The following is a 24,188-nucleotide window of genomic DNA, read 5'->3' on the forward strand; positions in this document are numbered from 1 at the left end:
GCTGGTGAGGTGAGCAGCCGGTGGGGCATGCGGTTCGCGTGGGGAGGGGCTATCTTTTGGAGAGGATGCTCTGACTCTACAGGGCACCTGTCCCTGGGTCCCTTTTCCTCTCATTTCACAGATAAGGTCCCGGGGTAGGTGATGGGGGCAGGGGCCAGCTAAAGCCTATCTGACCCCTGGGCCCTCCTTTCCCACTGCCCTGTGCTGCCTTCCTCACCCCCCTCACTGGTGGAAGGGACGTCATCTTTCCTGTTCCAAGGGAAGAAGTGCCAGGGAGCTGCCACACCATAGCGAGGGGAGAGGAGGGCAGACACATGTGGCTCTAGAGAGCGTGAGAAATGGCATTCTTTATTCATAAATAAAAACATAAAATTGCAACAAATAGTTTTACATGGCCAAAAAGTGACATCAAAAATAAAATGAAGCTGTCAAAAGCAAACCAAACCCAACAAGAAACCACAAAGAGAAAAACAACTATGTACATCTTCCAAATGCTGGTCTGTCCCAGCCCGCCTCTGCTGGGGGCTCCAGCTCTGCCTGCAGGCACAGCACGAAGCCCACCTTGCACAAGAGGTGGGTGAGCAGCCTCGCTGGCCCAGGGGTACAGCCTCTGTCATGGCAGCACCCACTGCATGATGACTTGAGGTCTGCAGGGAAATCCCTCTCCCAAAGCTGCTGCTCCTACAGCCCGGCCTGGCTTAGTTTCGGGCAACTGTCTCACCTAAGACATGGTCCAGGATAGGACCAGGCACAGGAGGCTCAGCGAGTGCCTCCTTGGGGAGAGATGCCCCCCACATGCCAGTCTCACGTGAGCTCAGTGCTATAGGGGCTGCGAGTGCCTGGCAGGAGTTCACCAAGAGAGCTAGGAGGGAACCCCATGAGAGTCCAGTCATTCCGAGGCCCAGGGGCAGAGTTCGATCCTTGGTGAGGTGGTGCGGAGCGCTGCTCTCTCCTGCAGGCATCCTCTGGGGACACAGCAGGTTGGTCCATTCGAGTGGGTCAGCGTGCCAGCAGGCGTGCCCAGAGGGAAGGGCAGGAAGACCACCCCATCTGGGGCCTGGGGCCAGGCTCTGTGCTTGGAGGCCTCTGCTGTCCAGAGCCTCTTTCCAGAGAGGCAGCATCTGGCATGGTCCAATAATAGTGAGGGTGCTTTTGGACAGGGCGGGAAAGAACACCCACAGGAAGATGAGGGCGCGAGGTCGTGAGGTCACGGGACATCTGCATTCTAGTGCCACTGTGGGCCACTCTGGGGCCGGGGCTGGTGGCAGCCCAGGGAAGACATCTGCTACCTCGGATGTTGGACAAGGCCTGGGGGGGGAACACATCTGGGCTGGCCTGGGCCAGGGCCATGGAGATATGGAGAAGGCTGCACTCCCCCGTGTATGGAGGGCACCGGGACACCATGGCGGAGCACAGCCTCTTGCCTCAGGGCCTTCCCCTCGGTGTGGCAGCCACTTCTTCTCAGGCAACGTCTGAGGGCAGAGCACTGGACTCTGGCTGCTCTTTCCTGGGGTCGGGGGGGTCTCCAGCCGGGGGAGGGGGAGCCAGCCCTTTCCTTTCTCTCCATGGGCAGTCTCACTGGGAGGAAAAACTCAAACAAGGCACAGCCTGGTGGAAATGAAGGAAATGAGGGCCGGGGGGCAAGGAATGGGACATCTTTGACTTGGGTCTGAACTGTGCCCAATGGAGGGTACCGCCCTCAGGCAGGGAGGGACTTTTGGCTTGTAGATTCCAGGTTTAAACCTAGCTTGGGACTAAGAGCAATGGTTTGAAATTCTAGAAAACCTCCTCTGTCATTTGAGGATGGCACCGTTTAACCCCAGAGTCAGCCACAGAAAAGGTGACTCTGGCCTCAGCGCACACTCAGGGAAGGGCTAGGACCCATGAGGGCAGGGGGCAAGGAGAGAAGCATCTCTCCACCCCCACCTCAGGGTCTCTAAGGGCCAGGGGTGGGCGAGGCAGAAATGGGGACTGGCCTCATACTCGCAAGTTCCCAGGCGCTCCCCTCCTCATCTCAGCAGGCAGCAGGCACAGGCATGTGGGAAGGGCTGCTGTCCTGAGAACAGCAGCTGTGGCTACAGTCAAAAATAGCACATGGAACAGCCTGCTAGGTCTGGCTTGCTTCTGAAAAGACAAGAAAGCAAAAAAGAAAGAAAGAAGAATAAAAGAAAAATCTGCCCAGGCACGGTGGCTCACATCTGTAATCTCAGCACTTTGGGAGGCCAAGGCAGGTGGATTGCTTGAGGCCAGAAGTTCGAGACCAGCTTTGGCAACAAAACGAGACCCTGTCCCTACAAAAAAAATGAAAAGTTAGCCAGGCATGTTGGCGTGCACCTGTAGTCCCAGCTAGCTGGAAGGCTGAGGCAGGAGGATTGCTTGAGCCCAGGAGTATGAGGCTGCAGTGAGCTATGATCATGCCACTGCACTCCAGCCTGGGGGACAGAGCAAGACCCTGTCTCATAAAAATAAAAATAAAATCCCTGAACCAAACAACAGAGAAATTCCCTTTTATCCTTCTCCACCACCTCCAGCTCTGCACATCTGCAGAGAAACCCTGGACTCCCTGGGGCACTGTCCAAGCTCCTGAGAAAGGAGCTGCTCTCTGGGTCCTTTAGTCTGGGACAAATGGGAGCATGAGGTGGAGGGAGGATGGCTGGTGGCCAGGCTATGCACACTGCTGTGTATATGCCTCTTTTTCATCCTGCTTGGGGCTCTGGCTCCCTGGCACTCTGAGGAGCCGTCCTGACCTGTAGAAACCCAGAACTCAGCCCTGAAGGTGCTAAGGGGGAAAGGTGTGCCACCGAACCTGGCTGTAGGCAGAGGAGGAAAATGCCCAGATCACACATGTGCCGTCTTAGTGATATGAGCTCTTCTGGGTCAAGGAAAAGCTTGATTCTGGGGAAGGAAAAACATTCCAGAGTAGCCGCCGGCCACTGTGAACCAGGTAGGGACTCCCAGCCTCTGGTCGCAGCTGGACAGATGGGGAGGCTCCCCGAGGGCAACTGGAAAGCCACACCCTCTAGTTCATGGTGGCTTCAACCCTCCCTTCCCAGCACCCAGCCGGGGGTCTCAGGGTCTATGGCTTCAAGAAGAATGGTCACTGAGGTCAAAGGCCACTGGCTGTCCAGAGGCTGCTCAGCTCCCATTCGCAAGAACCAGTAAACAAGGACTGGGCCCCAGGGGTTGGCCATCACCCGCCACTGGTTCCCAACCCTTGGATTTTCCCTCTGCCCTCCTCTGGCTGTGGCAGCGTCCCCACACAGCGGGCTGCCTGGCTCTCCCCTCCTTCCTGTGGCTTGCTGGGCCCAGGACAGCCCTGAGGTTTCAAAGCCAGCTTCACCACAGCTCATTTCACCCCTACACCTCTGCGGCCAGAGGAGAATAGCTCAGGTTCTGATGGGGCCGGTTCCAAGGCTTCTGGTCATATATGGCTTCTTTCTATTTCCAAGGCATTCCGATGTGTCCAGGAGGAAAAAGAGGATGGGATGAGAAGCAGAGGGGAGCCCCTGTACTTGCTGTGGCCACCTTCCCTGGAGGAGGGGGAGAGGATATCTATTTTGAACAAAGGCCGAAGTTCAGGGAGCCTTTAACCAAAGCAGAGAGACCCCTGGACTCATCTCCTGGGAAAGCCAGAGGAGTCAGGGCCTGAGGCCTGGTGGGCTGCAGGGCTGGTGAACACTGGGAAATCAGAGAGAGAAGGAAAGGCCATCCTGCCCTCCCCTCGGGGGTCCTGGGTCTGTGTCCCAGGGAGTGGTGTCTCTCAGAGGGGTCTGGGTTGCTGAGCAAGGGGGAGGCACAGGAGAGCCCTGCCTCCCAGTGTCAGGTCCCCAGACTCGCCTTCCCAGGCAGCCCCTCAGATCTCAGTGGCTATGATGTCCTCGTAGGGGATGTCAGCCCCTTCCAGGTCAACCTCCAAGGGCTCCCCGGCGCTGTCCCCGCGTGCCAGCTGCTGCAGGGCCTTCTCCAGGCGCTGGTTCCGCTGGTACATGGCCACGTAGCTCTGCTGCAGCTGCTTCTGGTACTGAATCACCTTCTCCTTCTCCTCCTTCCACACCAGCCGCTCGTGCTGGAAGCCCGAGGACATCTGGTCATGGCCTTGCCTCTCCTCCCGCAGCTCGGCCCGCAGCCGCTCCAGCTCCCGCTGCAAGGCGGGGACATCCTCGGGGAAGGTGGGTGGCACCATGTCGCGGGCCAGCACGGCCTGGGCCCGCAGCTCCTGCAGCTCCTGCTCCAGCAGGTTCACCTTCTCCCGCAGCAGCTCTGCCTCATTCTTCTTGCGCTGCAGCTCATTCTCACAGACCTCCAGCTCCAGGCCCTTGGTGCGCAGGGCCCCCTCCAGGTCCTGCGTCCTCAACTCCAGGCCCTCCAGCTTGCCCCGCGTGTCCTTCAGCTGCGCTTTGAGACCCAGGATCTCGCTAGCCTTGGCGTTCACCTCCGTCTGGGACTCCTTCAGTTGCTGCTTCAGGAGGGAGATCTCGCCAGACTTCTGGCACACCTGCCGAGGGTGGGATAGAGACAGAGCGCCAAGACGTGAGTGTCCTTACCCAGGGAACTGACAGCTCAGCTGCCTAAAATAACCAAGCCACTCCGGATGCGGTGGCCTGGTGTTAGGCATTCCAGCCTTTGTCCAATCTGAAAGCAGGCTGGACATTGCTGTGACCTTTTCCCCAGGTTATCGAGCTAGGCTAGATAGTAAACTGATAAAATCATCATCATCATGTATAATGACACATAGTATATTATTATTGTTGTTATTGGAGAAGAAGTCTCACTTTGTCGCCCAGGCTGGAGTGCAGTGGCACGATCTTGGCTCACTGCAACCTCCGCCTCCCCTCCCGATTCTCCTGCCTCAGCCTCCCAAGTAGCTGGGATTACAGGTACCTGTCACCACGCCTAGCTGGTTTTTGTATTTTTAGTAGAGATGGGGTATCATCATGTTGGCCAGGATGGTCTTGAATTCCTGACCTCAAGTGATCTGGCTGCCTCGGCCTCCCAAAGTGCTGGGATTGCAGGTGTGAGTCACCACGCCTAGCCACACGTAAGTATATTATAAACATACTTTCACTAATAATTTATAGTGTTATTAAGTGCCAAGCCCTACATTTGCTCATCTATTCCTTACAACCCGATGAAGTAGGTACTATTACTAAGCTTCAATTTACATCAGTGAAACTGAGGCACAGAGAGGTTATGAGAAATAGCTGGTGAAGTGACCAGCCTGAGGGCTTATATAGATATATTATATAAAGTATAAGAGTAAGGATCTGATCCTAACAGTTTAATCACTACACCCCATTGTCACCACGGCTAATGTATTTAGAATCACCTGGATCATAAGCGGTCAAGCTGAGGTTCAAAGCCAGGCTCATGCTTCAGCCATGACTGTGTCACTCCCTTCATGACATGAATACAGGGTTGGCCTTGGAATGAAATTCTTGGTCCCAAGCAGGCATCCTGGGTAGGGTCGGATTTTTTCCAGGACTGTGCAGTGTTTCACTGAGGGCAAGGGGACATTTCTACTGGGAAAGGAAATGTGAAGGTGGCTTCCAGGCTTGCTCCAAGAATCCATTTTGTAGAGCCACATGCTCTGGCCTTCATTCACTCTTAAGATTCAGCCAGACTGGCCTTGGTCTCCCATGACCCCAAATGGCCAAGATCCAGAGACACATGGATCTAACCTGTGGCTTCGGTGTTCATCATTGCTGTTGGCCAAATTTTGATGGGGGATAGGAGTGGAAATAGAGAAGAAGAGCAAGAGGAGAAGACAATGATTCCTCGTTTGGCAGATGTGGACTGGGCTATGCATCCAAACCAGCATGGTACTAGTCACTGGGTACAGCAGTGAATTTGCAATGTAGTCTTTTTTTTTTTTTTTTTTGAGATGGAGTCTCGCTCTGTCGCCCAGGCTGGAGTGCAGTGGCCGGATCTCAGCTCACTGCAAGCTCCGACTCCCGGGTTTACGCTATTCTCCTGCCTCAGCCTCCCGAGTAGCTGGGACTACAGGCGCCCGCCACCTCGCCCGGCTAGCTTTTTGTGTTTTTTAGTAGAGACGGGGTTTCACCGTGTTAGCCAGGATTGTCTCGATCTCCTGACCTCGTGATCCGCCCGTCTCAGCCTCCCAAAGTGCTGGGATTACAGGCGTGAGCCACTGCGCCCGGCCTGCAATGTAGTCTTTACCCCAGTAGAGAGGAGAGAGGAGGGCTGGGTGCATGCAGGGGTGAGGTCAGAGGGTGTGGGCATAAACATGGATGACAGAAATCAGGCTGACACAGAGACCAATACAGTTGGTGTTAAATGGGGGTGATACAGCTGCCAGCAGCGGGCAAGTCAAACCACTGGTTGTTGACTTGCACATAGACAGGGGTTTGCGTGTAGAGTGAGATTTGAACTCTGAACTGGGGGTGAGGCAGGCACGTGGACAGACCAAGGAGGGTGTGAGCATGTAAAGAGCCTCAACGACAGACATGAACTCCATGGGTCATCCAGACCACCGGGCTGGTGAGAAAAGCTGGTTTCCCACTAATAGGATGCAGAGGTTATGGGGTTCTCCAGCACGGTCAGGTCCGGATGCCTCATTTCCAAGTGTGACCGGGTGAGTGAGTGAGTGTGTGTGAGTGTGTAAATGTGTGAGCGTGTGACTCTTTCCTTCCTCCCCTAGGTTTCCATCTCAGCTCATCAAATAGAAGTTCCACTTACACTTCTGCAAAGAGTGGCCACTTCCATCACTGAAACCTGCCACCAATGGGGTGTCTTTTCCTAGTGGGTGCGGTCCCTCCCTCCAAAGCAACAAATACATTCTGTGCTCTCTTGGGCTCCTGGCCCCGCGTGAACTCAGGCATAGCTTGTGCTTCTTCTGAGCCTCCTGTGAGCAGACTGAAGGGAGGCTGGCCCACAGCCTGGCTGAGCCTTCATCTAAGCCTTCATCTAAGCCTTCATCTAAGCCTTATCTGGCTTCCGGCTTCTTGGTTAACGGTTCACTCAGGGAAATTGAAATCTAGGGGCCATGAGGGTGATGGTGGGGATAGGAGGAAGCTCAGAAGTAAGTCGATCCCCCAACATGGTTTGCAGGGAACCCTTCTTTGGGTGATAAAACCAGCACGTGTGCCTCACTTGCCTGCAGGGTCTGTGTTTGCATGCTATTGGCCAGCACCAGAAGGAGAGGAGGGGGACTGGCGCCAAACCGCTGACCACCCAAGCCCGTGAGCACTGCGTGGCCTCACCTCCCACTGGGTCTCCTCCAGCGCGGGGCCGAAGCTGGTCTTCTCCCTCTCGTAGGACCTGAGCTTGGTCTCCAGCAGGTCCTGCTCCTTCATGAGGCTCTCGAGCTCCTGCCGGAGCTGCCGCTTTTCCTGCTGAAGCTGCAGTACCTGCAGGTGCAGGACCTGCTGTGCGCGCTGGCTCTTCTGTGAGGCCTGCTTGAGCTTGCTGCCGCCTTTGGGCTCCGGGCCCTCCAGTTCGTCCCTGCAGCGCCGCGGCCGCTCCTCGTAGGCCAGGCTGGAGGCGAACTCCTTGTCCTCGAAGCTGCGCTGCAGTTTCTGGAGTGCGCCTTCCCTCTCCAATAGCTTCTGCTCCAGCTCCTGGATGCTGCACTCGTCCGTGGAGATGGGGGAGCGGACGCACGAGGGGCCCTTGTCTGCCTTGTTCGGGTGGCCCAGCTTGCTACCTCCATCAGAGAAAGACAGAGCCTTCAGGCTCATCATGTTGCTGTCCTGGAGGATGATGCCCTGGGTGATGTTGTGGGCAGAGCCCCCAAAACGGCTAGTGGGTCCCACGGGTGTGACCAGCGGGTCCAGCTGGTAGCTGCTGCTGGTGCTGTGTGTAGGCAGGCTGGACATGGAGTTCCGGCCGGAGTCAGACAGCGCCCCAGAGCACAGGCCAGGCTTCAGCTCCTGCTCCTTGGGCTTGTCTGGAGGGGCGGGGTGCAGCTGGTGACTGGCACTCTCCGGGGAGGAGTGCAGGATGGCTCCTGACCGCGGCAGCACAGGCTTGAAGGCTGTGGGCCTCACTGCACCCTTCTCGGAGCCCTGTAGAGGAAAAGGACTGCGGTGATTCATGCCTCCCCTGCACGCACATTGCACCCTCCCTCCCCGGGCACGTGTGCCGACCTTGAGCCAATCTGGGTTCTCTGAGCACATGCAGCACCCCTCTCGGTCACTTGTCTTAGCATACCTTGCCTGTTGCTTTGAAGCAGCTGAATGTGATAAATCTCTCTTAGGAAAGAAAAAACCCTAATGGTGACTTGGGCACTTTGTTCCATGAAATAGCAACCTGCCACCAGCTTGTGCCAGCCCTCCTGAGGTGACAAACACCATCTTGAGGCTCTAGGTCTCTGTGTGGAGCAGGTTAGGACATTAGGCTGGCCCAGCTTGCTGTCCCTCTCTAGGTCCGTCCCTTCTTCCTGTTCACTGCCTCTTCCAGTAAGCCTGGAGCAATCACATGGACCTGGTCTCCTTCCGGGGTTGGGAGGCTCACTCCAAATCACAATCCATTTTTAAACTGTAATTTTCCCTGGTAAAGTGCTTTGCAGTTTACAAGCCCCTTAGTTTGAAAAGCTGAATGCTCTATGCAAACATAAGAGGCTCTTTCCTACTCAATCAAAAGCGGGGATTCATTTCCCCAGGGCAAGGGGCAAAGGACTGAATAGGAAAATGGATTTCAGGGTCCACTCGCAGGACGCATGAGGGCTCGGGCTGGTGTGAGGGCTGGATTTCTGAGTGCCTGGGCCTCTTTTGTCCTCATCTCTGGTAAATGGATGACAAAATTCCAGCCTGTATTCAAAGATGCCTCCAGGCGCAGCTTGAGCACGGAGCTAATGCACACCAGGGAAGCAGATGAGAAGACCCCACCCACCCGCACCAGTCTTCTGGGGAGAGAAGTGGTTAACTCCCGGCCTGCATCCGCTTCCTCTGTGCTTCTAGATGAGAACAGGGCTCCCTCCCTCTCCTTCCTGAGGCATCCTGCGTTGACAATCCAGCTACATTTCAGTGGGACTCCGGTCAGCTTACATGTCCCCTGTGCTCTTTGCTTATGGGCTGACCTGAGACTTCTGCTTCAGGGGACTGAGCAATGCTCTGATTCCTTTGTGCAACCTTTGATCTCTGTGGTGTGGCCACAGGCTTCTGCCGCACCCCTGCCGCTCTGGCTTTTTGGAGTCTAAATGCTCAGGTCACCACTCCCCCTGAACTCCCAGGCTCTCCACCCCCATTTTGCTTTCTCCTGCCTTTCCGACCCACTCACCCTTGCCAGCGACCCCCACTTACCATTTCTAGCTGATTGGGGAAGGGCATGAGCTTGGGGGGTGTGGACGGGTCAAAGTCCACCCCAGCCTGGCCCCCTAAGTCCCCGCTGGACAGCGCCGTGTAATCTGGGTGGTGCGAGCCCCGGGCTTTCTGGCTGACCTTGATGTAGAAGAAGTCTTCGCTCTTGCCCATTTTGGAGCTGGACTTGCCATGACCCGAGTCCTGGGAGAAGCCAAACCTCAGCAGCCCGTCGGAATACCGGTTGAGCTTCTTGAGGTGGGAGGACTTGCGCAGCTTGTACTGCGAAGCCCGGCAATGCTTGCTGTGGAAGCTGTGGCCGGAGATGAGGCTACTGACGCTGCCCATAGTGACTCGGGGCTGAGGATGGGGCAGGGCGAGGCGGGCACCTGGAGAGGCTGCGGCAGCAAGGGGCAGTCCTGGCTCCGCGAGGGGACTGAGGTCATAGCAAAGCCCTCACAGAGCCTGCGAGAGCTGTAGACCTGGAAGAAGACACAAGACAGAAGTCAGCGTGGGTGGGAGTGGTCACAGCACAGTGCTTATTCCGACTTCCAAATCTGGGCAGTAAAGAAACACATGTCAGAGCCCAGCACTGTCTCCACCAGCGGGTGCTCTGTTCCTTCTTCCTTTGTCTGATAATTCAACAAACATTCACCAGGAGCCCACTTCAGGTGAGCCTCTACTCTAAACACTCAGGACCAGCAAGTGACTAACCTGTCACAGCCTCTGCATTCCTGGAACTTAGGGTTACAGTGGTGTGGAGAGGCCAGAAGCAAACCAATGTATACTATAGCAAGTGGTACCAGTGCTGCGGGGGAAACTGGAGCAGAGAACAGAACAGAATTCTGGGAGGCGGCTGTTTTATGCAGGAAGATCTCTTTTGTTAGGGTAGCATTTTAAAAGGCCTCAAGAAAATGAGGGGGGTGCCAGGCATGCTGGTTCATGCGTGTAATCCCAGCACTCTGTGAGGCTAAGGTGGGCAGGTTGCTTATGTCCAGGAGTTTGAGACCAGCTGGGCAATTTAGAGAAACCCCGTTTCTACTAAAAATACAAAAATTAGCTGGGCATGGTGGTGCACACCTGTAATCCCAGCTACTTGGGAGGGTGAGGTGGGAGAATCATCTGAGCCCCGGGGATCAAGGCTGCAGTGAGCCGCAATCGTGCCACTGCACTCCAGCCTGGGTGGACAGAGTGACACCCCGACTCAGAAAAAAAGAAAAAGAAAAAGAAAGAAAAGAAAATGAGGTACAAGCATATGAAAATCTCAGGGGAGAAGAGTTACCAAAAGAAGCCCAGGTATAAAAGCCTGAGTCCCTGAGGCGGAGGGAGCTTGGCTGTGTGAGACCTGCACGGCAAGCCGACTGGCTGGAGAGCCATTAGCAAGGCTGGGAAGGAGAAACAGAAACCAGGAGCCAGCAGACACCAGACAACAAGGACGCTGTGCGGCTATAAGAGCTCTGGCTCTCTCGGGTTGAGACAAGGAGCCCTTGGATGACTTTAAGCAGATGACACCTGGATCTGCCTTAGGTTGGGCAAGGTTACTCTGGCTTCCAGGTGGGGAAGAGGCTTTTGAGGAGATGGGGATAGAAGTGTTGGCCGATTACAGACTAATAGAGCTAGTCTAGGGTGGTAGTTGTGGATTAAGTTTTAGATGTGGCGGTGGCTCATGTCTGTAATTCCAGCATTTTGGGAGGCCAAGGCAGGAGGATCACTTGAGGCCAGGAGTTCAAGACCAGTCTGGGCAACAGAGTGAGACCCTGTCTCTAAAAAGCAGTTTTCAATGTAATTTTGAGGTTGAGCTGATAGGACTTGCTAAAGGATCAGATGTAGGGAGTGAACCAAAGAGAGGAGTCAGGGATGATGGCAAAGAGAGGAGTCTGGTTGAAGACATTCCGTTTGCAAAGCCTATCTGGCATCCAGGGAGTGATGGAGAGTAGGCAGGAGGGTGAGTGGGCAGCTGCTGGGAGCTGCAGATGCACTTGTCAGAGCTGGGAGTGTGGAAGTGGCTATGAGACTAGAAGGGGTCACCAAATAGCGGATGCAGAAAGACAAGAGAAGCCTGAGGATGGTTAACATGGAGTACTCAGCATCCAGAGGTCAGGCAGGTTAGGAGAAGTGAGGAAGAGTAGCAGAGGTTTTCAGGGTGATGCGGATATAGAAGACCTAAGAAAGTCAAGTCAAGAAATTGTTTCCTAAAAATGGTGTTAAATGGTCAGGCGCAATGGCTCATGCCTGTAATCCCAGCACTTTGGGAGGCCTAGGCAGAGGGATCACCTGAGGTCAGGAGTTCAAAGACCGGCCTGACCAACATGGTGAAAGCCCGTCTCTACTAAAAACACAAAAAATTAGCCTGGCAAATTGGACATGGTGGCATGCACCTGTAGTGCCAGCTACTCAGGAAGCTGAGGAACCCAGGAGGCAGAGGTTGCAGTGAGCTGAGATCACACCACTGCACTCCAGCCTGGGCAACAGAGTGAGATCCTGTCTCAAAAAAAAAAAAAAAAAAAAAACAAGGTGTCAAGTGCTGCTGAAGTCAGACAACAATTGAGAATTAGTCAATGCATTTGGCCATGTGGAGATCTTTGGTAACCTTGACAAAAGCAGTCATTACAGCCTGAATGTTGAGAAGTACCCAGCCGACTTGGTGTGCATTCTAGTTATATCACCTGCCAGCTATGACATGGAAGGTAAACTGTTCAACATCTTTAACCTTCAGTGTTACAAAGTAATTCTAATATATCCTTATTTTTTTTTTTTTTTTTTGATATGGAGTCTCGCTCTGTCGCCCAGGCCGGAGTGTAGTGGTGTGATCTTGGCTCACTGCAACCTCTGCCTCCTGTGTTCAAGTGATTCTCCCACCTCAGCCTCCCAGGTTGCTGGGATTACAGGTGAGCACCACCATGCCTAGCTAACCTTTGTATTTTTACTAGAGACGGGGTTTTGCCATGTTGGACAGGCTAGTCTCGAACTCCTGACCTCAGGTGATCCACCTGCCTCCCAAAGTGCCAGGATTGCAGGCATGAGCCACCAGACTGGGCATATTTTTTTTTTTAAGTAATAGGATAGCATCTAATAATCAATGCTTAAACAATAACAACCTTGTCAGTCACCAGACAGGAGAAACTGGGATGTCAATGCTAGCACATGTGCAGATTCAGGCAAATCTCTAAGTTTAGATCACACGATTTTCAAAGCTAGAAAAGGCTGTGTGATTGTCATGCACCGTGAAGTATTTCTTAGTTAAAAGACAGATGATCCAATTAAGAGGGGGAAAGTCACAAGTTTAATAAACCAGGAGATGTGGAAGGAGCCTCTGTTCTTTGCTCAGCTCCAAATTACACCATCCATCCTAAAGGGGCTAAAGAAATCCCAGGTGGAACATGGAGAACTGCAAGGACACAGCTGAAAGGGAGCCAGAAACTCTCTGACTGTTTTTTAATTTTAATTTTATTTTACATATATTTTGTACAATTAGCAGTTGTGCATGGAGACTCTGTGACTCTGAATATCTAGGCTTTGATTCAAACTTGCATTAGTATCCTGAAGAATAAAGAGGTTATGTTATGAATGAATATGTTCTATATTTCATTAGGAAAAGCACAAGACAATGAAACTTCATCGTATAAGTTTAATACACGTTTTGATGTGAAAAGCTTTTATTGAATCGATGGCTTTGTAGACTCAAGGAAACACAGTGAAGCCTACCTCATAGGATCATTATGAGAAATTTAAGAAATACCACCATAAGATAACAGCTCTGGAACATTTACTCAATAGTTAGTACATAGTAGGCACTCAATAAATGCTAGGCATTCTTATTAGTATCTGTTACCTATTGTCCTTGCCAGCATCCATCATCCCTATGGATTTTGGGATCTTCAATGTCCACACTCACTTTCCAAAACTAGTCCTTTCCTTCTAAATGGAACCTTTCTGCCTCCCATTCCTGCGAGATGTGACTTAGGAGCACAGGGTAGCTCTGCTGAAATAAACTTGACACTGCCAAAATGTGTTTTCATCCCCCTAGGTCATCCATCTCTAGCTTAGCTGAGACCTCTAGGTCCTATGGGGAGAAAATACTACTCTGGTCCATGTGCAGGGGTGTCATTTTGGGCCAAAAGACCCTCCCATGCAATACACATTGACAAGCAGCTCTACCTGCAGTGCTGTACAGACCAGACCATCGGCTGCGGCATGGCAGGAGTTTGATTTGAAAATCAATCTCTCTGAGGTTTCTTCATTTACAAAATGAAAACATTAATATTACATAGGAACATTAGGGAGATGCAACAAACGAACAGAAGGAAAATACAATGCCCAGCACGTGGATGTGTGCACAGTATGTGTTGCCTTCAAGCCTGTGACACCGCTGGAGGCTATCGACAACATCGGTGCTAAACGGATCTGTTTATGGCTCTCATCCATCTCCTCTCACCTCCATCTCCTCTCACCTGGGCCTTTCCCCAGGTGTCTTTCCCCAGTCTGTTCATCAGACACATCTGAAGCGTCCAGGTCATAGCACTTCTTAATGGAAACCCTTGCAGGCTTCCCACTGTGTTAGAGTACAATGCGGACTCCTAACCTTGTCCTGCATGTCCACAGGGACAGCCACACTCATCTCCTTCCTGGTGGGTGAACACACAAAGCCTTGACCCATCTAGGAGTCTCTGCACTTGATGCTACTTCCCCTGCCTGGAATTCTCCTCCTGGGCTCTTCACATACATCAGCCTTCACATACATCATTTTCTAGTTCTCAACTTGAGTCTCACCTCCCCAAGGTGGCTTTCTCCAGTTACCTTGAAACCCCTGCATCCCCCCCGCCATTACTTTCTACCAACCTGTTTATTCCCTACGTAATGCTTGCTCTCACCTGTACTAAACTTATTATTTTTTACTTATTTTTAAATTTTACAAACAAAGTCTCATTCTGTCATCCAAGCTGGAGTGCAGCAGGTAACAGTGATCACAGCTCACTGCAGCCTCCAACTCCTGGGCTCAAGTGATCCTCCCACCTTAGCCTCCAGAGTAGATGGGATGATGGCACATGCCATTACTCGTGGCTAATTAAAAAATTCTTTTGTAGAGATGGGGTCTCTTGCTATGTTGCCCATGCCAGTCTTAAACTCCTAACCTCAAGCTATCCTCCCACCTTGGCCTCCCAAAGCACCGGGATTACAGGTGTGAGCCACCATATCCAGCCATATCTTATTTATTTATTTATTTTTAATCAAGACAGAGTCTCACTCTGTCACCCGGGCTGGAGTGCAGTGGCATAATCTCGGCCTACTGCAAATTTAGGGTTTATTGTGTGTATCTCTACCAGAATATGAGCTCTCTGAGAGCAATGGTTTTTGTGTCTTAGAACAAAAAAAGGGAGGCTGAGGCACAGACTCAAGAGGTAGGATGCCGTGGCCCTGGCCACTCAGTGACCAGTGACAGAGGTGGGATTGGAACCCACGCCCAAATGCCACAATCTCCATGCTAAAGTCACACGCTGCGATTGGGGACTGTAGGTGAGACCCAGAGATGTTAGGGTTCCTGTTCCAGATAGCGAAATGAGCTTCCTGGGTTAGGAAGAGGAAGCCTAGAGGAGGAATGAAAAGCAGACTTCTCTAGCCGAGCTTCATTTCCCTTTTGGGCCAATGCCAGCAAGGTTGTAGGTACTCGGAAGCTCTGTTATTCACCTGGGCAGCAGCCCTGTGCTGCGTCCTAGAGGGAAGAGGAAGAAGATGGACAATGCCAGGAGCCCAGGAGGGGGTGGCTGAAGAATGGCCACCTCCAGGCCTCCTGAGAGCATTTTTGTCCCTCAGCCCAGACACCCAGCTCGCCACTCCCCAGCTCTCGACACACAGAGGAGCTTTGAAGTTTGAGGCGACTTTGGGATCCACTTGAAGCTAAGCTCATCACCTTTAAGCGTCTAGACTTGTTTCACTGTCAACTTGGAGACAGCGTTACACAAAACTCAGCTGTGTTCCATCCTGGTTCCCAAATCCATCTTCTCACCTGCCCCCATCCACCCTGCTGTCTCTGCCCCGCATAAGAACAGGGTCAACAGACACATTTCTATTTCTGGGAAACAAATTCCCCTTGACTGGGAGTACCTACTTGGGGTGAAAACAAGACATCACATAGATGTTGGGGATTCGCGAAGGGGACAGGAAGAGGGAAGGATGGAGAGAAGGCAAAGGAACGGCAGAGCCTCACACTCCACGTGGCATGGTGACCTGCTACGTGAGTTCCTACGGAAGGAATCCAGCTAGAGTTGGACTTTAGACCTTACGAGAAGAGAGGAAAAAGAGGAACCCAAAGCAGCTGGTGGAAAGGGACCATCCAGCCTACCCTTCTCAGAATCCAGCCCCAGGACCAGTCCCAGCCCTCACACCCCTCCTGACACGATCTCCCATCTGCTAGCCCACCTCTCTGTGGGTGGCTGCTCCACCAGAACGGGGAGGGGCCCCAGATATTATGGGAAACCCTCACTTTTGAGTGGCTTCTACTCAAAAGTAGTGTGAGCACCTAAGCTGCCCTGTCCCCAACCCCATTCTGCATTTTCCTTCCCAAAAGAAACCAAGGCTTAAGACAAAGTGACAGCTGCCTCGGAAGGTCCCTTTCTGGAATGTGGAGATAGAGGCAGGGAGTTGCAATGTGTTTTTCTGGATGCAGAGAGGTGTGAACTAACCTGACTAATCCTCCCATCCCAAACCAACAGTCTCCCTTCTCATGAGTTGAACCAGCTATGCCTTGGCCCGCGCCAAGTCCAGGGTTCTGGCTGGGAAGGGGAGTGGAGGATGCACACAAGCCCTCCTCCTCCTCTGCCGCCATGCAGTGTGAAGAGGTCACTCCCCAAGCCGGAGATGCTCAGCCTCCAGCCACCCCGCCTCCTGCCTCCCACTCAGCTTCTGTTATTTCCCCTCCTGCTCCCTGACATCCTTCCCTCCTTCTCCCCCTCTCCGTCCTACACCTCCTCCCCTAAGCTGTAAGGAGCAGGGGAAAGGCTGCCAGCACTCAGCGGTGAGCTCACGGCTGTGCTGTGCTTCTGGTATCTCTGCAGTCTGCACTTGCCCCCTCTTTACCCCATCCATTCCCTCCAACACTTTTGACCTTTGCAGGCCCACAACAATGCAAGTGTTGTGCTGGCCACTCCCCAAGCTCACCCAGCCAAGTGTGTCCTCAGTAACTGCTGTGCCAAGTAGGCTGTTGGCAGGACTGAGCTGATGGGGCTGCACTGTGGGGGTACATTTGGTCATTTATCCAACAAATATTTATTCAGCATCTGACATGGGCTAAGTACTATGCAAAATGTACAGGATCAGGTGAGGAAGAGGGGAGGGGAGAAGGAAGCAGAATAGTTACCGAATGGTAGATAAAAGCAAAAGAGACAGGGAAGACAGGTGTGTGTGTGTACATGTGTGCACGTCTGTGTGCATGTGCCAACGTGTGTGTATATGTGTGCATGTGTGTCTGCTACTTTAGATGGAGTGGCCAGGAAAGCCTCTGAGAAGATGACATTTGAGAAGAGCCAGCCTGATAAAGTGGTTTTGTAAAATGATTTGCTCATTGGGAACAGCAGGTGCAAAGGCACTGAGGTCTGGGTGAACTTGGGCTTCGTGTCAGAGCAGCAGTTCTCAAATGGGGGTAGTTTGGCAGGACCTGGAGACAAGACATTTCTGCTTGTCATGATGGGGGTGCTACTATTATTCAGTGAGTAGAGGCCAGCGATGCTGTTAAACATCCTACAATGAATGCACACGATAGCCCCAAGACAGAGAATGATTTCATCCAAAATGTCAATGGTTCTGTGGTTAAGAAACTTGGTTTGCGGGGAAGAGAAGGAAAATATGAGTTTAAAACCCCAGCTGAGTCACTGATTCAGTGTGACCTTGGGCATGCTATGTAACCTCTCTATGCCTCAGTTTCCTCACTTGTAATATGAAGGTAACCACACGGGCTCTGCCACATGACTTCAGTAGGGAGAGGAAAGGAAGTAGGAGCTTAGAAAGCATTTTGAAAAGTCCCCAGTGCTGGTCATTGTTAATATTCTTTCTCATTATTACTTCCCAGGAGAGCTCGCTGAGATGCTCTGTTGATTTGGGAAGCACTGCGGGGCTGGACTCCCAGGGCAGAAGCTGGCCTGGCCATAGAGGTCTTAGTGCCACTGCCCGTACCACAACCACGTTGAACTTGGAAGCAGGCGGAGACTGGGCAGGGAGATGTGGGTCTTCCCTTCACTGGTGCAGAGCTTCCAGCCCCCTCTGGGCTCAATTTCCAACCACAGCACAAGGGTCTGGATTCATTTCAGTCTTTTTTTTTTTTTTTTTTGAGACCTCTTAAGAATTTAATGAGAGCTGTCAACCCCCTCTTCAGAAAAATGCACCCGCCTCCAACATTTTGGCTCTGACTTCTAAGGGTTCCCTGACCCCTAATGCCCCTTGACTGACCTAGTTTAAAAACATTAATACATCCTGCTCTGGGGGATAGAACATGAACTTTGGAGAGGAACAAATAACGTGGTCTGGGATTACTGACTTCACTTTAAGGACTCCCTGCTTCCCTTTAGGAACTGGAGAGACCATTGGAAGTGAAACCAAAGCAAATGTGCTGCATCCTCTCAAGGCAGCCCCATCCCTCCACAGACTCCAGCCTGCAGCCAGTCCAATCCCCAAGAGGTGGGCGGACCTTAGACCACTCAAAGTGGGGTACGAGGTGGAAGAAGGGGTCTGGGCGGTCAGATGGGCAGGCCCTCTGGACTAGCAAGCAGGGCTCAGGGAACAGTGTCTCCCGAAGGCTCGCCCGATGCTCATCGGACATCCCACACGGCAGCTTCCTTTTCCTTGTGTTTAACAAATTTTTAAGATATGGAAATATGTACAAAAATAACCCAGTACCCCCGTGCAGAATCGACAATTGTTAAAATGTTGCCATATTTGTTTCAGACATGAAACAAATATCTCCCAGTTGGAGTCCCCATTCCCTATTCCTTCTCCCCACTCCTAACGGTAATCTCTCTCCCTAGGGGGAAAATTCTCATGATTTGAGTGGGAACATTTTTGGAGCATTAAACATATTTTAATGTCTATGATACTATATGTTTTTCACTTTACATAAATGGTATCGTGTCATATATATCATTCTGCAACCTTGATTGTTTTACTCGACCTTTTATTTGATACTTGGGATCCATTCATGTTGACAGCATGTAGAGCTAGATCTTCCCATTTACCCGCTGTGTAATATTCCACCTCATTTCTTTCACTATTCCCTATTTAGATGTTTCCATTCTGTTGCAAAAACTCTCTTACATATGATTATTTTTCCACATGTGAAAGCTTTACTAAGATTTATTTTATTGGGGTCTCAGAAGCTGTCAGTTTTCAAAGCCACCTTCCCTAAATTGTCCGGGTGAGGTGACATCGAGGAACCCTATTAGCCAAGACATCAAAGGAAGGCAGCAGCAGTGAGACAGAGAGCCCCTGAGTCACACTTGGCTGTGTTACCCTAGGGGAGGGGAGGAGAAGTTGCTGTTACTCAGAAGAGTGGCACTGGCAGAACTGAGGCCCAGGGAGGAGCCCTGTGACCAGGTGTGGTGAGCAGAGGAGTTGACCTGCTGCCGGTAAGAGGAGCCCCCTGCTCTGCGGCAGCCTGGAACCCGAGGCACAACCAGCCAGGCAGGACCTCGGCTGTCCTCTGCCCCAAATGCTTCACTACACCCTGAGGCCAGAGCGGAAAAGGGATTTGCCAAGCTCATATCACAAATTCCAGGCTCCAACCCTGTATTCTGTCTATTTGATGAACAGGACAGGGACAACTGGGTTTCATTTCCAGCTGAGGGGAAGAGGGAGAGGGGAGAAAGAGCAGCTCCTGATCTACCTGGGCACATGTGGAAAGGGGAGGTGTGGGGTGTGTACGTGTGTGTGTCAGGTTGTCTGATACAAATGGGAGTCCAGCCTGTTGGGCTCCCCGTGCTGCTCCAGTCAGAGACGGTCACCCTGTGGGTTCAAGTGCCTGGAAGGCAGAGGAGGCCGCAGCTGCAGTCCCAGGTCAGGGAGCAAACTGTCTCCAGGAATGGCCGGTGGTTGCTGGGCAGGGATCAGAGTTCTGCCTGTAGCTCTCTCCTTCCTACTGGGGCGGTATCACCAGCCCAGGGTAATTTCTAATCTTAGCCATGGGAACCACGCCTTTGCATTTTCATGCTCAGTTCCATCTGTGCAACCTGGAGAACTTCACACTCACTATTATTCATTCACATTGTCCCCCATGGTAGCGGCATGGCAAGCATCATGTTGACTGCAGAGAAAAAGAGGAGCAAGGCCTCTCATAAAGAACTTGCATCTCAGCTAGGCATAGTGGCTCATGTCTATAATCCCAGCACTTTGGGAGGCCAAGGCAGGAGGATGGCTTGAGGTCAGGAGTTCGAGACCAGCCTGGGAAAAACTGTGAGACCCTCCCTGCCATGTCTACAAAAGATTTTTTAAAAAAATGAGCCAGGCACAGTGTCACAATGCCTATAGTCCCAGGTATTTGGTAGGCTGAGGTAGGAGGATTGCTTGAGCCTAGGAGTTGGAGGTTGCAGTGAGCTGTGATCATGTCACTGCACTCCAGCCTGGGCAACAGAAAGACTCTGTCAAAAAAGAAAAAAAAAAAAAGCTGGGGAGAAAACAACAACAAACAAGAATCTCATCATGAAACCTCAGCTTCCTTTCCAAGAAAGAATGCAGCCCTGTTTCAGGCCTGGCTCCCATCTCCCTGCTCTGGGCAGAGGGCAGGAAGTTCCCTCGGCCACAGTTGCTCCTTAGTGCTCAGCTCCCTTGGCCCTCAGCCTGCAGACAGCTCTTGCATCATCTAACTTTTCAGGGGTGAAAGTCTGTCATCCCACTTATCTTTAAACCCTCTTAAAGGCAGAGATAGGGCTAAAGCTTCTTTGTATCACACACAGAGTCAAACACAGTGCTCAGAATACAATAGGTGCTCAATAATTTTTTTTTTTTTTTTTTTTTTTGGAGACAGAGTCTCACTCTGTTATCCAGGCTGGAGTGCAGTGGTGCAATCATAGCTCACTGCAACCTCAACCTCCCAGGCTCAAGAGATCCTCCTGCCTCTGCATCCCGAGTAGCTAGGACTACAGATATAAGCTACCATAACTGTCTAATTTTTGAATTTTGTGTAGAGACAGGGCAGTGCTTGCTATGTTGCCTAGGCTGGTCTCAAACTCCTGGGCTCAAGTGATCCTCCTGCCTTGGCCACCCAAAGCGCTGGAATTACCAGTGTGAGCCACAACGCCTGCCCCTCAAGAAATATTTTTAATAAAATCAGCTCATAAGGAGGCACAGTGACTATTGACCTCGTTCACAGAAAGGAAGCTGAGGTCCCGGGAGGGCATGTGACTTAAACTGAGGTCTCCACATATGTAGATAATGAAGGCAAGTCTTTACTACCAGAACCCAAATCTGGTTTTCACCTGAACAGTCATCACTTAGACTTTGAGACAACTGGTCACCCGGCGGAAGTGCATCCATCCCCTTCCTCAACAACCAATCCTGTTCAGAGTTTTGGACCAAGACAAAAAAAAAAAAAAAAAAATACAAGGCAGAGTTTCTCTTTTGGAGGATCTGCTTGAGAGATCTGACAGCTATGTACACCTAAACAAAAAGAGTTTAAAAAGCACCACGAATTTAACTGAAAATACAGCTTTCTTAGGAATTTGCTGAGTTAGAGCCAGTTTGTCTCTGCCTCTAGCAGGTAAGTGGTTTTTAATTTTTTCTTTCATAGAAAAGGAGGTGAAAGTTACTCTCTCGGCGAGGCATGGTGGCTCACACCTATAATCCCAGCACTTTGGGATGCCAAGGGGGGCAGATCACCTGAGCTCAGGAGTTCAAGACCAGCCTGGCCAACATATCTCTACTAAAAATACAAAAATTAGCCAGGCATGGTGGTGCGCACCTGTAGTCCCAGCCACTCAGGAGGCTGAGGCAGGCGAACTGCTTGAACCTGGGAGGCAGAGGTTGCAGTGAGCCAAGATTGCACCACTGCACTCCAGCCTGGGCAACAAAGTGAGACTCCATCTCAAAAAAAAAAAAAAAAAAGTTACTCTTTTATCTGCTTCACCTCACAGGTGCCCTGGTGGAAGATGCTGTCTGGGCTGTCAGGTAACCTGGTTTCTGGCATTGTCCTTGTGTTCTTTTCCTCCAGGTTCTTTGTCCCCAGGGTGCTGAGAGCCCAGGAGTGCAGACCTGCTCTCCATGTTGAGGGCTGGATAACAGAGAGGTGCGGGAGTCAGGGGGTGCTGCAGTCAGGGAACCAGACACAGTTGTAGGTCCTTAGGAGGAAACCATCAGGCATCATTCATCAGAAATCACACTTGGTTTTTCGCTTGTTTTTTGAGATGGAGTCTCACTCTGTCGCCAGGCTGGGTGCAGTGGTGGCGATCTCGGCTCACTGCAACCTCTGCCTCTCGGGTTCAAGTAAGTCTCCTGCCTCAGCCTCCCAAGCAGCTGGGACTACATGCGCGCACCACCACACCCAGCTAATTTTTTTGTTTTTAGTAGAGACGGGGTTTCACCATGTTGGCCAGGATGGTCTCGATCTCTTGACCTCATGATCCACCCGCCTCAGCCTCCCAAAGTACTGGGATTACAGGCATGAGCCACCGTGACTGGCCCAGACCTCACACTTGCCACACACTTTACTTGCATGTTCGCATTAGGCCCTAAACAAAAGATACCAGACCAATGGATCTGCTGTATCATCAGGCATACGATTCCATCTTTCAGGGTCTCCATTTCCTCATGTGTCAGATAAGCACAGTTGATACCAACACCCAGCCACTGACAGGATTAAATGCAATCACAGATATAAAAATGCTTGACCAGTGAGAACAGTACACGTTGGATGCATTGAAACCGAAGTGCACGTGAAATTATAGAGCAGTATGGAAAGATGCTAGAATTAGATCCCCGCATTTCTTGAAGTTAAAAGTGCAGGTCCTTTAGGAAGGACTCCCCACCCCCATCCCCACCCCCACTCCCATTTCACCAGACCTGCCTCTCGGCCTCCAGGAGCGCAGCTGCTCTTGCAGAGATGTGAGAGCTGTCCCCAGGCATCTGCCAGCTGGGGCTGGGGGGCCCAGGCTGCACCAGACTGGTGGGCGGGCCTCCAGCCAGCTCCCCAGCAGAGGTCTCTCTGGGGCTGAATGGGGCACGTGCCCACGGCTAATTGACTCCCCTTTTATGATGATTCTCCCCATTCCCCCTCCCCCCATACATACTCTGCCGGATTCAGCTTTCCTTATCTGGAATTCCTCCTCCTGTTTGTATTCCTTGTCCTTGACCCTTCCTCCCATTTTGCTACTCTAGATGAGGGGGAAAGGGGTCAGGGGGCCAGGGCTGGGGCAGGGGTGAGCCTTTGAGCTAGTTAATCATCTCAGCCCAGGCTGCAAACCTCCCCGTGCTCAATTTGCAGACGCCTGAAGGGCTACATGAGCAAAGCTCGATACAGATTTTCTGAGTGAATGCATGAATGAAAAAGAGGCGAGAGTGGAGGAGGAAGGGGGTGGGGGAACGTGGGCAACATGAGGAGGGGCTGAGGTTGCTGAGGTGCTGGGAAGAGAGGCTGCTGGTGGGTTGGGAGCAGGGGCCCACGCAGCTCTCAGTTAAGTGCACTTGGATTCCGTGGAAAGGCAGAAAGTGAAAGGGAAATCGCTGGCAGGCTGAGTCATTCCATCGGGTCGAACAATCGGAAGCAATTCGGCTTCCCACTGCTCTGGAGGAATCAAAAGCCACTCTGCCGGGCGGGCTTTTGTGCGCAGGTTGTCAGCGTTCAGCTGCCGGGGAGCCTTCCTCCGTCCCGGTGGGCAGCTTGTGTCTTAGCAGCGTTGATTGACACTTCTCCCCAGGAACAAGATTACCCACCAATCCCAACCTGCCCTTCCCCCTTCCAAAAATAAAGCCACAGTTACATGCAAAGCTCATGCAAATTTCACCCTGCTGCTGTTTGTGCTGCGGCTGGTCCCACGTGAGAGAGCAGAAGGCAGGCTCATCCGCATTCATGGCTTGGACTCTAGGGCCCAAGTGAGCCAGGCACCGCCAGAGGAAGGGAGCCTCTTCCGACGACCCGTGATACAGATCTTAAACCGGAGAGTGGGTGTAATCTCGAGGAGGGCTAGGCATCTGGCTAGACTCCCTCCCATCTTACCTGGACAGACAGAGACTGGAACCTAGGAGCAGATGGGACTCTGGAGGCCAGAATGTTGGGGGCAGATGGCCCCCTGCCTGCCAGGTTTTTAACACCCAGAGTGGAGACTAAGTGGGCATCCCTGGAAAGTGAATTTAAAGATCCCAGGTCTGAGTCTGAGTGATGAACCACATGAACCAACAGGGCCTTGGATGGGAATTGAAACATAGGTTTTACCCATTGACCAACTCGGTATTCTGAGGTCAGGTTCAAGTTCAGTAGGGAAGAATCAATGGAAACTGAGCGATGGCATGCATGGGCAAGGAGAAGGGGAGTGGAGCTGCTGTGAGCTCCCTAGGCAGGTTGACACCTGATTCGCTTTTGGCAAATCCGACAATCCCAGATTGGATGGGAACTCTCTCAACGGATCTCTGACTTTGTGGGATCATTTGTAGCTCCCCTCTCTCCAAAATTCTGATCTTCCCTCACCGTCCCCAGGTCCACACTGTGGTCCTCTTCACTCTCTAGACCAGGGTCTTCCATGGAAGGAAGTGCAGCAGGTGCACGACTCTCCATTTCATGCCAGGAGATGGGATGGGCACAGGAGCCTCTCACTAATGGGCACCCTCAAGCAGACAGAGGGTGTTGGGGCCCCTTCAGGGCATCACAGAGGTACCCACCTCCTTACTCCAACTATGCCTGAGGCCCTTCCTGAGCGGGCAGGACCAGGCGTCCCAGGCAGTCAAATGAGTTGGCACGAGATC

The 24,188-nt window shown here is 52.1% G+C and overlaps 1 protein-coding gene across 1 annotated transcript in view; it reads right to left on the reverse strand.

Moving 5' to 3' along the window:
- Positions 1-329: 329 nt before the first annotated feature.
- Positions 330-24,188, reverse strand: part of LZTS1 (leucine zipper tumor suppressor 1) — a 56,964-nt gene continuing 33,105 nt past the window's right edge. The window contains exons 2-4 of the mRNA XM_033227145.1: positions 9,261-9,739; positions 7,221-8,024; positions 330-4,495 (exon numbers count right to left, since the gene is read on the reverse strand). Of these exons, the coding sequence (XP_033083036.1) occupies positions 3,854-4,495; positions 7,221-8,024; positions 9,261-9,605 (1,791 nt within the window). The 5' untranslated portion in view covers positions 9,606-9,739 and the 3' untranslated portion in view covers positions 330-3,853. The remainder of the gene's footprint in view (positions 4,496-7,220; positions 8,025-9,260; positions 9,740-24,188) is intronic.

Source organism: Trachypithecus francoisi, unplaced genomic scaffold (genome assembly GCF_009764315.1).
Source record: "Trachypithecus francoisi isolate TF-2019V2 unplaced genomic scaffold, Tfra_2.0 Contig01440, whole genome shotgun sequence".
NCBI classification, from domain to species: Eukaryota; Metazoa; Chordata; class Mammalia; order Primates; family Cercopithecidae; genus Trachypithecus; species Trachypithecus francoisi.